General features: G+C 39.0%; 1 protein-coding gene across 1 annotated transcript in view; it reads right to left on the minus strand.

The window, feature by feature from the left end:
- Positions 1–113: 113 nt before the first annotated feature.
- The window catches only part of LOC133851537 (piezo-type mechanosensitive ion channel homolog), a 30,137-nt gene continuing 15,987 nt past the window's right edge, over positions 114–14,263 (minus strand). The window contains exons 14-21 of the mRNA XM_062287977.1: positions 12,712–14,262; positions 9,759–12,250; positions 8,756–9,151; positions 7,263–7,421; positions 2,210–2,719; positions 1,250–1,394; positions 1,006–1,150; positions 114–702 (exon numbers count right to left, since the gene is read on the minus strand). Coding sequence (XP_062143961.1) covers positions 567–702; positions 1,006–1,150; positions 1,250–1,394; positions 2,210–2,719; positions 7,263–7,421; positions 8,756–9,151; positions 9,759–12,250; positions 12,712–14,262 — 5,534 coding nt within the window. The 3' untranslated portion in view covers positions 114–566. The remainder of the gene's footprint in view (positions 703–1,005; positions 1,151–1,249; positions 1,395–2,209; positions 2,720–7,262; positions 7,422–8,755; positions 9,152–9,758; positions 12,251–12,711; position 14,263) is intronic.

Here is a 14,263-nt window from a genome sequence, read left to right on the forward strand (position 1 = left end):
TGGGTGTGAGAACATCGAGAACGTTCAACCACCATTTTTTTTTCCCATCTTAGAGATTTGATATGGTCATATGATAATCCATCCACCAAATTTTAACGCAGTGACAAGAAAGCTCCATGAAAAATTGATGACCCACTTTGATGAGAGAGAGAGAGAGAGAGCTTGAAGTATTTTTTTTTTTTTTTTTCCCTAATAAGTAGTATGGCTCTATCTGATTTTGTTGAATAGAATTCCAGATGCTATCCCCTCCCAATACCCTTAACAGATGTTAGCACAAATACATGGGAAATTTAGGCCACAAGATGCCCGAATGCCTGTATGATAAACATCTAGAATTCAGTAACCAAAATTAAAGGAGATCAGAGGTCCTCTGGAAGGTTACAATGGCCAGAGAGCTTTCTCAGGACCGCAAGAGAAACAATCATAATTGGTTGTATCCCTACCACCACTATAACTGAATGCTAGTATCTTCTTCTGCTATACCTGGGTGTTAGTCAAACCTAATGTCAGCATTAACCCTGAGAAGTTGTTGGGAATGGAACTGAAGGCAGCCTTTGCATTGGATTCTAGTCAGTTTTGGTGTACTCAAGCAGCATGTGTGGTGACCTATAAATCTTCACCAGCGTCCAGTAAAGTACCTCTTCTACACCAAGCTCACCCTCTGCTCTTGCAGCATATATATCCTCACATATGGCTATCAACCTACATCAGAAGAAATTGAAAATAGGCTTACTACAAAGCAGTCAGACGATACTTCTCCCACCTCTGCCCTATCCATCTTTTGTGGATAAAAGGGATTAAGAAGAGGGAGGGGGGGAAAACTGACAAAATCCCAACTTGAAAGAAAGCATAAGAACATCACGAAAGCAAATCACTATCATTTTTTCATCTGCCAATAATGAAATTGAACTTTCTGGCAGATAAAAGGGAACCCAAATTCATCATCAAAGTGAGGCATTGTTATTTGGAGAATGGTGCATAAGAATATAGGCCCAACTGCTTTACCTATCGCAGGAAGGAAGGTTCTCATATGGGATTCTCATTCTTAAGTCAGAGCATTGAAGTCTGATAAAACGGCCAACAGCAAGAACAAAGGTTATGTACAGCCCCCATATGCTGAACTTGCTGAGAGTGTCACCAATAATACCTTCTGAAACAGTATTGCAGTATTAATAATACATCCATAAAAGAAAAAAATGAAAAAAAATAAAAATAAATAAATAAAACCGACATCTATAAACGAACTTACGAGGCGGTGTTTCCTCAGATATTATGATAGCCATGGGTCCTGTCAAACCTCCACATCCAGTAACATCGGAGGAATTGACATCATGGAAGGACCACCATTCATTATCCACACGATTTATAACAAGATCCGCACTAACAGAAGTTTCCTGTAAATTGTTCGCGTTTTAGTTGTCTTGCTAAATATCTGTCTGTTTTCAAGGTATGAAATAACAGTATGTGTGATTATTTAAAAGGACAGAGAAACTGAGGCCCTGACCCAACAGCCACCCTGCACTGAACAGAAACTTCGAAGGAAATTCCTATAAAGTTGGACAATAATATAATTAAATTTGGAAGTCTAACCAAAAGACTCACATTTCATCTTAAAATCCTAATAAAAGCCATGGTTGAGATGGTCTTGTTCTTTGTGGGTTTTTACTACAACGGTGGATATTAGCAATTGAGATGTGTTATTTGCATATCACCTTAGTTTACGGACCCACATGCATGGGTCGCATACCCAATGTGTCTTGGTGTACATCAAGTGTACACCATAGTGATGCACAAGAATCATTAGCCTTAGAAATTTTACGAAACAAGGGAGGAGGAGAAGCAAAAATGGCTAACAAGTACGGAAAGGCCCAAAACAAAAGTACGGGCATTTGATTATGGAGAAGAGAGAGTGGAGTATTATTTAAAAATGATAAAATAATTAAATGAAAGAGAAACTCTTAGATCATTCAAAAGATTTTACCACTATAGTTACAGATTAACAGTTATTACATATGCAAATATTCCTTGAGAATGACACTTATTATTAGCAACATGGGTATAACTTACCATTACAGACTGTTATAACATCATATGACCCAACAACTGATGTATAAACCAAGGCCATTAAACACACACACACAGAGACATACGCAGAGCAAGGAATTCAGAAAAAGAAAAAGAAAAGCCTTAAAAATTAGGTGTGGCATACCTCTTGTTCTAAAGGTCTGATTTCACCAGAACCAGTAACACGGAAGTATCTTGGATATGCATTATATATCCTAAAGCTGTTGGTAGAGCCATTGAGAACTTTTTGAACATCTGATTTTTGCGGAAGATCTGGAAGATCAATAGATCTTTCATATTTCACAACTTCCTTGCCCTTTGGCCTGTCCCTGGTAAGTACCCAAGTAAAAATAATATCCATGTCCATCCCCAAGTCAAGGGACTGAATGAATCTCATCTGAACCACGTTAGGGACAAGCCACAATATACTGGCATCAGCTTGGCAGCATATCAATTGGATGTCATTCTCATTATATGTGTCCAAAACACCTTGGGGATCAAGATTAACATCAGCATTGAGCTTATCCCATCGGAGTCTTTCACAAAGAGTAGTTTGGTACAAGGTCAACCTTCCACTCACTGTTTTAATATCAACCTGAACATTGGCATCTTTAACGGGGTTGGCAATGTTTGTTGGATTACCACTGCTATACATCTGCAAGAAGAAAATGAAAAGAGCAAGCACAATTAGAATACATGGTGATGAAGAAAGCATCATGCTTACCCCTTATTGACACTATATTCAAGACAATGCAATGACTCTTTGAGGGAAAAACTCCCTTGTAATTTACCAGGGCCTATAAGATGATTGCTTCTGCTTAACTTAATATAAATGGACAGTTAAAGGAAGCTAGCAGATGGATGTACTCTGATCTTCTCTAAGGATCTGCACTCTACCCTTAGACAGGAAAATTGAGTAGTTTCCATCGATGGGAGAATTTGTAGATACAAAGGAATTCTAAGGGTTCATGCACTTCCAGGGTCTTCTCTAGTGTTTAAGCCACATTCTCTATGATTTTTCCCCCCTCTAATCGTTTTTTCTTTTTTTCTTTTATTTACTTATTAAGTTTCCTCCTCTTTGTAAAGTCGAAATTTGTTCCCACCCACCCCCTCCTTTCCCCTTTCTCTCCCCGAGAGAGAGGGTCAGACTAATGGAAGCGGTACAGGCACTTCTAAAAGGGATTCCTTTGGCAAAAAAAAAAAAAAATGCTCGTCTTGGATACTTCATTCAGAACATGGTACTCCTTTGGCGAGTCCCACACACATCCTGGTTACTTTGATAAATATAATAATTTGAAGCACATGGCAGACATGCATCCATTCGAGCAAGATCCTCTTTGTGTTAGTCTTGATTGTTTTATGAGTTCGGATATAGAATGTAATTGTAGAAATAAAAAAGCAATATAATAAATGCTTTTTTATTTTATTTTTTATAAGTAATTTAATCTCATTGAAAAGTGCAGATTAAAAGTATTCTGAAATTGAAGTGTCATAAAGAATATCAAGTAGGGTATTGACATAATTATTATATATATACTAAAGAAAAAAAGATTATCATCTTTTGCATTTTACTTTTTAAATTTAGTCTTATTGAAAGTGTAAGGCACCCTTAAGTACATTAGAAGTATACAAAAGAAAACACCTAACTAGGAATAGAAAAACGAACAAGAAAATCAGCAAGCTAATCAACAGTGGAGACAAAAAAGCCACCGTCCAAGAATACAGCGTATGAAAAAATGAAGCTAAAATATCCTCCATGGAAATCTTCAAATCCTTGAAACACCTAAGATTTATTTCCTTCCAAATACACCAAAAATGCAGATTGGCACCATCTTCCAAATCCCAGCACTCCTCGGCCTTCCAGACTTTTACCAAAAAGGAAAACAAGTCGATAACTCTTCTAAGCATAACCCAAGACATACCAAAACGATTAAAAATGTTATGTCACAGAACGGAAGCCATATCACAGTGAAGAAGGAGATGGTCCACAGATTCTCCATTTTTCTTGCACAAGCAACATCTGTCCACAATGATGAAATGCCTCTTCCTGAGATTGTCTACGGTAAAGATCTTGCCCAAGGCTGCCGACCACGCAAAAAAAGCCGCCCCCAAGGGAGCCTGAATCCGCCACACACTCTTCTAAGAGAAGCGTCTACCTTCAGAGCCAACCAAGGAGTTGAAGAAGGATTTGACCTTGAACAATCATTTCTTGGAAGAGACCCACCAGAGCCTATCTGCACGATCTCTACTCACAATGGCTAAGTGAAACACCTGGAAGAAGGAAGCAAAGACACCCACTTCCCAATCACGCGCCTCTTTAACAACACTCACGTTCCATTGAGTAGAACCGCCTAAAACCTCCATATTATCCAAAACTGAGGCATCCTTCACCCGAGCAATACCAAAGAGCAGGAAAATTTCCTTTAAAACTGTATCCCCGCATCACAGACCGTGCCAAAATTTTGTCCTAACCTCATCCCCCACCTTAAATTTAGCAAAACTAGAAAAGTCTCCCACCCTTTCCTGATATTCTTACACAATCCCACTCCAAAGGCACCTACATGCTCAAGGGAGCACCACCTGCCCCACAAACTGCCAAACTTGGAATCTACCACAACTCTCCACCAAGCATCTCTCTTAATTCCAAACTGCCATAACCATTTACCTGACAAAGCGCAGTTGAATATCAACAAGTTCCTAATACTCAGCTCCCCTTTTGAAATTGGAGTACAAACCTTCGACCAACTCACCAAGTGATATTTAAACTCTTCACCAATCCCACCTCATAGAAAATCCCGTTGTAACTTTTCAATGCGAGCAGCAACAGTCCCCGCGATAGGGAAAATGTAGGTAAATTGGTGAGGATACTCTTGATAAGGGTAACTCTACCACCCTTGGAGAGATATAATCTTTTCCAACTAGCCAGACGATGCTCTATCTTATCGATTACCCCGTCTCGAATATGAGTGGACTTATAGGACGCCCCCAAAGGAAGACCAAGATACTTCACTGGCAAAGAAGCAACCCCACACCCTAGTATGCCGGCTAACCTTCCCAAATGATCTACATTCCCCACAGGAATTAAATTTGACTTAGCCAAACTAACTTTCAAGCCCGAAGCAGCTTCAAACAGCAGGAAGAGACTCCGCAAGTAACGCAATTGAGCAGAATGAGCACTACAGAAAATCAGAGTATCATCGGCAAACAGAAGATGTGAAAAAATAGCATTACAAACTTTGAAACCTTCCAACAAACCCCCACTGACCGCAACATAAATCATACGGCTCAAAGCGTCCATCACAAACACAAATAATAGGGGTGACAGAGGATCCCCTTACCTCAGTCCTCGGGAACTACTGAAAAAAAATTAGGAGAGCCATTGACTAACACCGAAAACCGCATAGAAGAAATGCAATAAGAAGAATTGGAAAGTGGTCTGAATAGAGGTGGGGAAGCCTCTTTTGAGAAACCACAGGAAACCGAGCTTCCCAATCTGGGGAGACTAGAAAATGATCAATCCTAGACCATACAGGAGGATCAAGAGTGAGCGACCAAGTAAAATAGCCCCTAGCGAGAGGAAAATCCATGAGACCTTGATTAGAGATAAAATCATAGAAGTCTCTCATAGCAGACATACTACCCTCACCAGATCTTTCACTAGGGAACCGAGTTACATTGAAATCACCCCCTATACACCACGACATGTTCCACCAACTGAGAATCCCCGCTAGCTCATCCCAAAGCAATCTCCTATTGATACCAGAATTCAGACCGAAAACACCTGCAAAGGCCTAGACAAATCGATCCGATACATTCCTGAAGGAGACTGCGAGAGTGAACTCCCCCAAACACACATCTACTTTCTCCACCACCATTTTATCCCACATGATCAAGATGCGCCCTGAGGTCCCATTGGAATCTAAACAGCACCAATCCACATGATTGCAACCCCTTAAGCTATGCACAAAATCACTCAACATACCATGAACCTTGGTTTCTTGGAAGCAAATAATATCCACCTTCCAATCTCTGAGCAAGTTACTAATCCTTAGGTGTTTGCTCTTCTTGTTCAGCCCCCTCACATTCCAGGATAGAATCCTAGGTTTCACGACACAATTGGATGACCCCTCGCCTTCCTTTTACCACGGCTTGAGAATGAGCCTCTAGCATCGCAGTTAACAGAACTCTCCAAATTCTTAACCTCCCTTTTGCCCTTCGTGTCACCACTCGACAGGGCTCCCATCTCTTCATTACGACGTTCCTCTTCAAGAAAAGTCAAAAGGGCCAACAATTGCAGCTTATGACCCACATACGAGATCCCTACAATGGGATAAATCTCATTCGCACACTGAATAACCCAGTTAGAGTACCCTGAAAGACCCCCCGAGATTGGAGAATAGGTATTGAGAGGAGGCACCCTACCCATACCAGTTTCTCCTTCCATCTCAGCCGCGTCACATAAATCCTCCCCACTTTCTACCACTTCTATAGGCTGATCACCCTCCTGAAACACCACCAAATCTGAACACCCGAAAGGCTGGCTGTTGGAAATCCCAGCATCAACCCTAGCCTGCGAAGATGAGAATGCTGAAGGTGATTCATCGGCAACCCCAAGCCAATCAACCCAGAGACAGCCGGATCCACTACAAAATTCCCTCGCCAAACAAAAGACCCATCTTAAACAAATTTGGTGTTCTTAATAGTTCCACCCATCTAATATATCCAGCAATACAGATTCGGAAGCAATTTGGGGCAGACGTCAAAAATGTTATTGAGCCCAATCAAGATCTTAAGCACAAGTAATTAGCTTTCTGCATTTTCTTTCAGTATTCATTAATGATGGGTAATCAAAAAATCATATAAACTCAACCTATGAACAGAATAAAGAGTCATACAATCAGGGATCTCTGTAAGACGCTTATGATTAGGATTTCCAAGCATATTAAAGCTTTGAGGTACTAAAACTTTTTATTATCAATGAAATCTTTCCAGAAGAGTTTCTAAAATTCAGTATCTTTTTAAGGGATTCCTCCCAAAGCTCATATGCACTTCTTTATTTTTTTAATCTCAACATCATTAGTAATTAAGACCGTTAACTGCTGTATGAAAAATCCTGCCATCTATGAATCTTCCAAACAGAAGTTTAGGACACATTTAATATTATTCAGCTACTAGCTTCTGCTTTTGAAGTTGCTTACCAGCATAGGAGCCCAGATAACACAGATTAATATGAAGAACAGACATATCCCATTGCAACATTTGGTCATTTTTGTTTGCCTCTCTCCTTGTTTGTGCTTAGCTCTATTCAAGACTGCATCACATTTGACAAGGAACAAGCTTGCATGTATGTCCTCCAACTAAGAAGAAAGCCATCCTTTAGTTTCAGATATAAGCTATTACTAGAAAAAATATACCCAACAAAATAGTTGAATAACAAAGGACAGGTATGCAGATTACATATGACAAAGCTACAGTATGTAGACTTATACGGCATTGTTCATGAACTCACCAAGACATTTAATCATGTCAAATACAGAATATTATCGATTATCAAGTTATAAAAATTTTTACTGCCAAAGAGATCTAACCACATAATCTCACATAAATAATCAATTTTCACGCAATTCATGACATCATGGAATCGCAAAGTAGCACAATTTTAAAATGGATTATGCTCAATACCAATTGCAGTAGATGTCATGATAACGACCTTTAGATCACTTCCAAGAATTCAACGACATGTCTGTTTTTGGGAGTTTAGGATGTTTTGGGGGTGTTTTTTTTTTTTTGGGTTGGGGTGAAGGGGGGAAGATGGCTCAAAAGTCATCGAGGATGGTCTTGCCACAGCCAACAAAGACCACTAAAAGCCCTAATGTTGAGTTAATAGATTGGATTTGGAGGTACAAAGGCCAAAAAAGGTGGCAGGAGAGGATTTTATAGATGCAGCTGCACGAAGAAGATGCCTCTCACAAACAACCGATATAACAATCAACACAATCAACATGGGTTTCATTAAGGGGTTCTTTTTTTCTTTGTTTGTTTTTTTTTTTTTTTTTTTTTTTTTTTTTTTAAATTTTTGGGTTGTTGCTTTTGGGCATAGTTTGCCTTGAAGAGAGTGATCGACCCCAATTTATTGATGAGGACCTATACCCAGCCGCAATCTAATTAGGATTTAGACTTAACTGAATTTAGTTAAGTTTTTTTGGTCATAGTCATGTTAAATTATCCAAATGTGATCCAATGAAAGTTTGTTAACAACCATTCAATTTGACACCAGCGGAATATGTAATACTTCACAAGAAACATAAGGAGAAACATCCAAGGAGAGATGCAAGGAGCATAGAGTAGATAACAAAGCTAAACCACTCTCCATCTTCCGCATCTAGCAAGATATCTCCCATGACATTTGAAGCAATCACATGATATTTTGCCATAGGCATTCCACTTGCTAAAAGAGTTGGCTTGATTTCATGGTTCTAATCTTCCAATAAATTTTAATACACTAACAGAATTCCACATTTCTTTCCATTTTTTTTTTGGTCCTCTCTACAATGATGATAATGTTAATGACAAATAACAACGATAATGATGATAAAAGACTAATTGTAATATTATACAAAAGGTAATAATCAATGGTACTATAATTCCAAAGGTTAGGGGAATGCTAAGGATATGTGTTTCAAGAACTCACCTTCAGCCAGTCATACATGGTCAAAGATGTTGCTGTGCACGACCAGTCAAGTACACATCGCAATTCATATAAGAAGGGCAGAGCACGATAAAGTCTATAGCCTAAGTAATTAATTCGTGAAACTTCACTGGTCAAGAACTGCCGATACAAGGTGCTTTTGTGAGGAATCCCATATCGAATTTGTATAGCCTGCAGAGCTAAGGAAGTGGCTTTAGCAAGATATATAGCACGAAGTGCTAACCCTACACCATGTTGTTGGGAAGGCTCCATGTGCCAAGCATACTCTGTAACTGAATACGTGAAGAGGATGAGGTTGAAAAGGTAGAAAACAACTTTTCCCGTTGCGAAGGAACAGAGGTAAATTATGCGATCAAGCACGATCAAGAAAAAGATAATCTGCAGGGAATACACATTCAACCTAGTTAGGAAGCTAACATGCATATCCCAGCCATATTACCCATAAAAAATGCCAAGAACTAATTATTCATCAAACATACTCCCAAGTAAACAAAATAGCAAGGGATCCCTAAATTTATTTATCTTTTTCAAAAGTAAAATTCATTAGCGCTGGGGGGGGGGGGGGGGGTGGTGGGGGGTTGGGGGGGCATCGCCCTAGTAAATAGGATGTATACAGAGGTATTCAAAAGAAAAGAAGAAAGATCCCCAATTATATTTTAAAATCCTATAACAAATAGATTATTTGGGTCACAGAATTAGAAATGGAGGATATTCAAACTCTCTTTCTTTTATAAATGACATGAGTTAATCAAGTCAGAAAGCTGACAAAGTTTGGGATAAGAATTTTCCAGTTGACAAAATTTAAAACTTAGTTTTTTTGGTTTTAATGCTTCTTGTCACATTTCTATAAATGAGTCAAAGTGATATGGACATCAGTTGACACAAACGACTTCAAATTTGTAACTCTACTGTCTTTTTCAAAAAGTTGATTTCAATATTTAAAGCAATGGTAGAACAACAAAAGAAACAATATCACTAGACTTACCATTAAGATAAATACAAACTCTTTCGGAAACTGATCCTCAAGCTGATACACATCGAGAAATTCGCTATTATTCTTTATGACTGATTGGTAGAAAATAGCAACTAGAAAAAATACAGTCAAATCTGCACCAAATATGTAGGCATACAGATCGACTTCTCTTTTGCCTCCTCCAATTACAGAGAGTATAGGGTAAGGGAATCCCATTTCTTCCAGAAACCCAGCATACTGTGCTTTAAGAATCTCCTTTGCCACATCAGTTGCTGGAGTAAGTGACTTGTACCATTCTGCTGAAGCACACTCCATTAAGGGGGATGCATATACTACCTCAAAAACAACCAACGCCATATTTGGGGTTTCTTGGCTTCTTTCAATGCTTTGAACATGAACCCTACTAGCAAAAGGGCAGAGGTTAGGGTTTTTTTCTTTGCATCTTTCATTATGGACAATTCTTAGCAATTGGTTTATTCCAGACTCAATCTTCTCTGGTTGAATCCCATCCTCTGGCCAGGATTTGACATCCATAGACACCTGAACAAAGTAAGGAGGAGATTCTGCTCCCTGTGTCAATGATTTCAAGTACCTAAAAAAGCTTCTGATTATCAATTTTACCGTATTTGTAATCAGCTGTAGCAGCCCCAATGTGCTCTCAAGCGAGCTATATTTCACAAGAACCTCTTTTCTATAGAGAGCATTCTTCTTAAAGAAATTGAAGTCTGTAGAAGACATCAATTCACCATCTTTTGCAGTTATAGAGCTCTGTATGAGGGTAAATAAGTAGACAAGAAAAAGAGGTAAAGTACTGACAACAAACGACGACATGATTTTATGAGCAGGGAATCCCAACTCACGGAGTAGGTCTGAGTCAATACTTAACCCACAGTGCTGGATGATAATTTGGTAAAGATACTGAAGCAAAATATAAACTTCTGTGTAGATTAGCATGATAATCCAGAAGATGTAACTTGGGCCGGTACTTGCACATAGAGCATACAAGAATAGAGCTGCAAGATACACCATAGAAAGCAAACTGAAGTTCCACAAGAAGACAAAAGCAAAGCAACAATAACACACAACATCATTATTGGATCGCATTTGGGACCATATGTGACGAAAGATCCTTCCTAACTGCAGACTTGCAGCATCAGAACTTTGATCAGACTGCAGAGAAGATGACCGCTCCATACATATGTACGCTGCTTTTTGGCTCTCCATCTCATCATATACTCCATTCTCCGCAAACAAGTTCTCTTTCATATCTGAATCTTCTTGTCCTATGTTCAAGAAACTCACAAGGTTGTTGACTGCCTGATTTCCAATAGATTGTACTTGGGAAACACCATCACCTATCATCTGTACTGCAGATATTAATAGGTTTTCCTTTGCCTGGCCTTTGTCTTTCTCTTTCTTGTCTAAATCGGAAAATGCATTCTCAGAAACATCCAATTCAACTTCAGTGATCTCACAATAAGGAGAACCCACTGAATGCTTTGTAGACTCAGCTGCTGATGGACTTTCTGCATTCATACTAGGAGGAGATTCGTGCAATTCAAAAGGAAATAGTGAATCCTCTCTGATAATCTGCTCTTGTTTCCTGAGAACTGGTTCTTTATCAGGGGTCCCAGCATCATTATTTGAAGCAATAGAAGTACTCCTCCTCCTTAGGCCTTCACCGCGAGGAGAAGTGACATTGCAAGCAGTTGACTCCACGCTGTGAAGCTGGATTTGCAAGTTGAGCATCTCAGATTTCATCTTCTCCACTTGCAAGTTACGCTGGCGCTTCTTCTCTTCAGATTCACGAATATGCTGTAATTGAGCAGTTTTCCATGCAGCTTTCTTTTCTTGCTCATGCACAATGGCACCAATTTGCTCTGCTTCAAGATATCGAGACACATGATCAAACTCTTGGGAGGAAAACATATATGACTGAAGTGCCACCAGCATAAATATGATAATTTCAACTAGTGCAGATCTTGCAGTAATCCGGAATCCATAGTCATATTTATAAAATCCAATCATTTCATAAATGTAATCCACTGTCTCACACTTCCCAGCACTAAATTCCCCCACAAAAGGAGATTGATAGGCAAGAGAAAGAACAATAAGAACAAAGTTGTATATGCGCAAGAACTTGAATATCTTGTTCTTCTTTTTTAGTATTTCAAGTCTCATTCGAAAGAAAACCAGTGCGAAAGCAAGATAGCCAAGGTGCAGAATGTCATACTCGAGGGTTCCAGTAATTAAAATCAATGCAAGCACAAGATCCAATAGATGGCAATAGCAGTAAAGCCTAAGGTAGTCAAGAAATGTCCACATGCTTTTAGTTTCAAAAGATAGATCTCTCCAAACAAATGTGTTTTTACGTTGAGATATCATCTGGCGATATGTTGATGACCCTGAGAAACTGGACAAGCGATCAGCACGAAGTTTGAAACAAGCAAGCATGAAGACAACAAAGTAGCTGATAAGCATTCGAGGATCATCGACAATTAGTCCTGCAGAAAATGTTAACAGATCAAGATTGATGGCTTAAAGTGCAAATAGATACCAAGAGATGAAAATGGAAAACAAAAGAAATTTAAAATCATAAAAGATCTTCACAAAATCATTTGAAATGGCTCAGGACTTGGTCCAAGCATTCAGCCAAATTGAAGGAACCAATAAAATGGTTGCAGTTTGATGGAAGAAAAAACTCTTAAAGCTCTTCAAAATCCATATCAAACATCTATAATGAGTTTCTTTCAGATGCAGAAAAAGGTACAAAAAAAGAAGAAACACTATTCTTACAGACAGCAAGAAGATTAGAAGTTAGCCAGGAGACTGAATAGCTAGAGCATCTGAATATTTAGGCATTCTCAGAAGAGAATTTATTCACTATGCCAAAATATTTCATTGATGCACAAATAAGATAAATAGCCAACTAATCAGCAACTATAACGTGCCAAGAAAGTAATACCTAACCAACAGTTCTTGCAATATTGGAAATTTAGAGTTGAGCTTCTCCAGCAGTCATGGCAGTGTGCATCACTCTCACTTGGAATATGTTGGTTCAAAGGCCACGTGTTCTTCCAAATGGCAAAGTACTCAAGAATAAGAATAGAAGCAAACAAGAACACTAATATGGACCACAATTTACGAATAAAGTGCCGATCCAGAAGGATGCAAGCAGCAAGCAGTGCAATATATAGCATAGAGATGGTGTTCAACAAAGCAAAGCTGGCAAGAAGCAAGGCAATCATATTTATCTCAAGACCAAAGAGATTAAACAAATTCTCCATCCAAAACTTCAAATATATTTTTAAGAGAGTCTTCTGTGTTTCAAATCTCTCCTTTCTCAATGCAACAATTCTCTTCTTGTTCCACTTATGACTCTCCCTGGTGATTCCCCAGATATAGCCAAATGAATATTTTCTAGCACTACCACCCTCAGAGCCTCCTGCTTTAGAGGATACGGGATTAGATGCTTGAGACAGACCGGAGGTGAAATGTGGCCATGAGTTGCTTTTCACCCCCTCTCGTTTTACAGACAGTGCACCAGAATCTGATAACTGCTTATTGTCCTCATTAGAAAGGGAAACACCAACTGAGACATCCTCTTCCGAAACAAACAAGGGACAAGGCTCTTCCCACTTTCCTTCGTTTAGAATAAGACTTGGCATTTTCTCCAACCAACGGAAGACATTGTATTGAAGAGTACATGCAGCAATCACCAGAACTTTTCCCCTCAAGCCTGATTCTATTCCCCAAAAGCCCTGCTTAAATACAGAGAAACCTAAAAAAAGGGATAGATAGGAGTGTTTCTGTCCAGGAAACATCCCTCCCTGTTCACCCCACATCTGAAAGAGATATTCAGCTGCCACTAGAAATCCAGTGTAAACTAAAAACAATTTGGATGGGACCCGGGAATGTTTAGGTAAAGTTGAACAGATGACAAGGCCAAGTAGATACAAAAAACCAAGTGCACTAATTGGGAATAAAGATGCATAGAACAAAGCAATAAACAAGATCTTCTGGCTGTGCCAAATAAGAAAACGTTTGAAAAGCCCAAGTGCTCCAGAGTCCAGTCGATCCGAATCATCTGACCTGTTATACTTACTCTGCCTCCTCTCATAGCTATAAAGTTGCATCACAATCAAGACTGCCAGAGATTCCCAAACATTTTCCAACGATGAAGCTTCTGAGTTATAGCCCAAATAAAAATAGAGATCTATCAACCTGGAAAGCCAAAGCTCAAATTTGGAGAAACTGCTCAAGCTATAGATAAAGATAAACACCATGATTGAATATACTTTTAATGGAAACCATAGCTGCCTTTTCGTCCTCTCAACAAGTTGTCTTCCAATTATCCAAACAAGGAGAAGGAATGTGTACCCAAATGATATATGATTGGGTCTCACCAGGTACACCGTGAGGAGAATAGTTATGAAAGCAATGTAGGTTCCACATGATCTATACATGGATAGAATTTTCTGCCCAATTGCACTGAGGAATGATGCTATCCTTCTCTC

Source organism: Alnus glutinosa, chromosome 12 (assembly GCF_958979055.1).
Source record: "Alnus glutinosa chromosome 12, dhAlnGlut1.1, whole genome shotgun sequence".
NCBI lineage: Eukaryota > Viridiplantae > Streptophyta > Magnoliopsida > Fagales > Betulaceae > Alnus > Alnus glutinosa.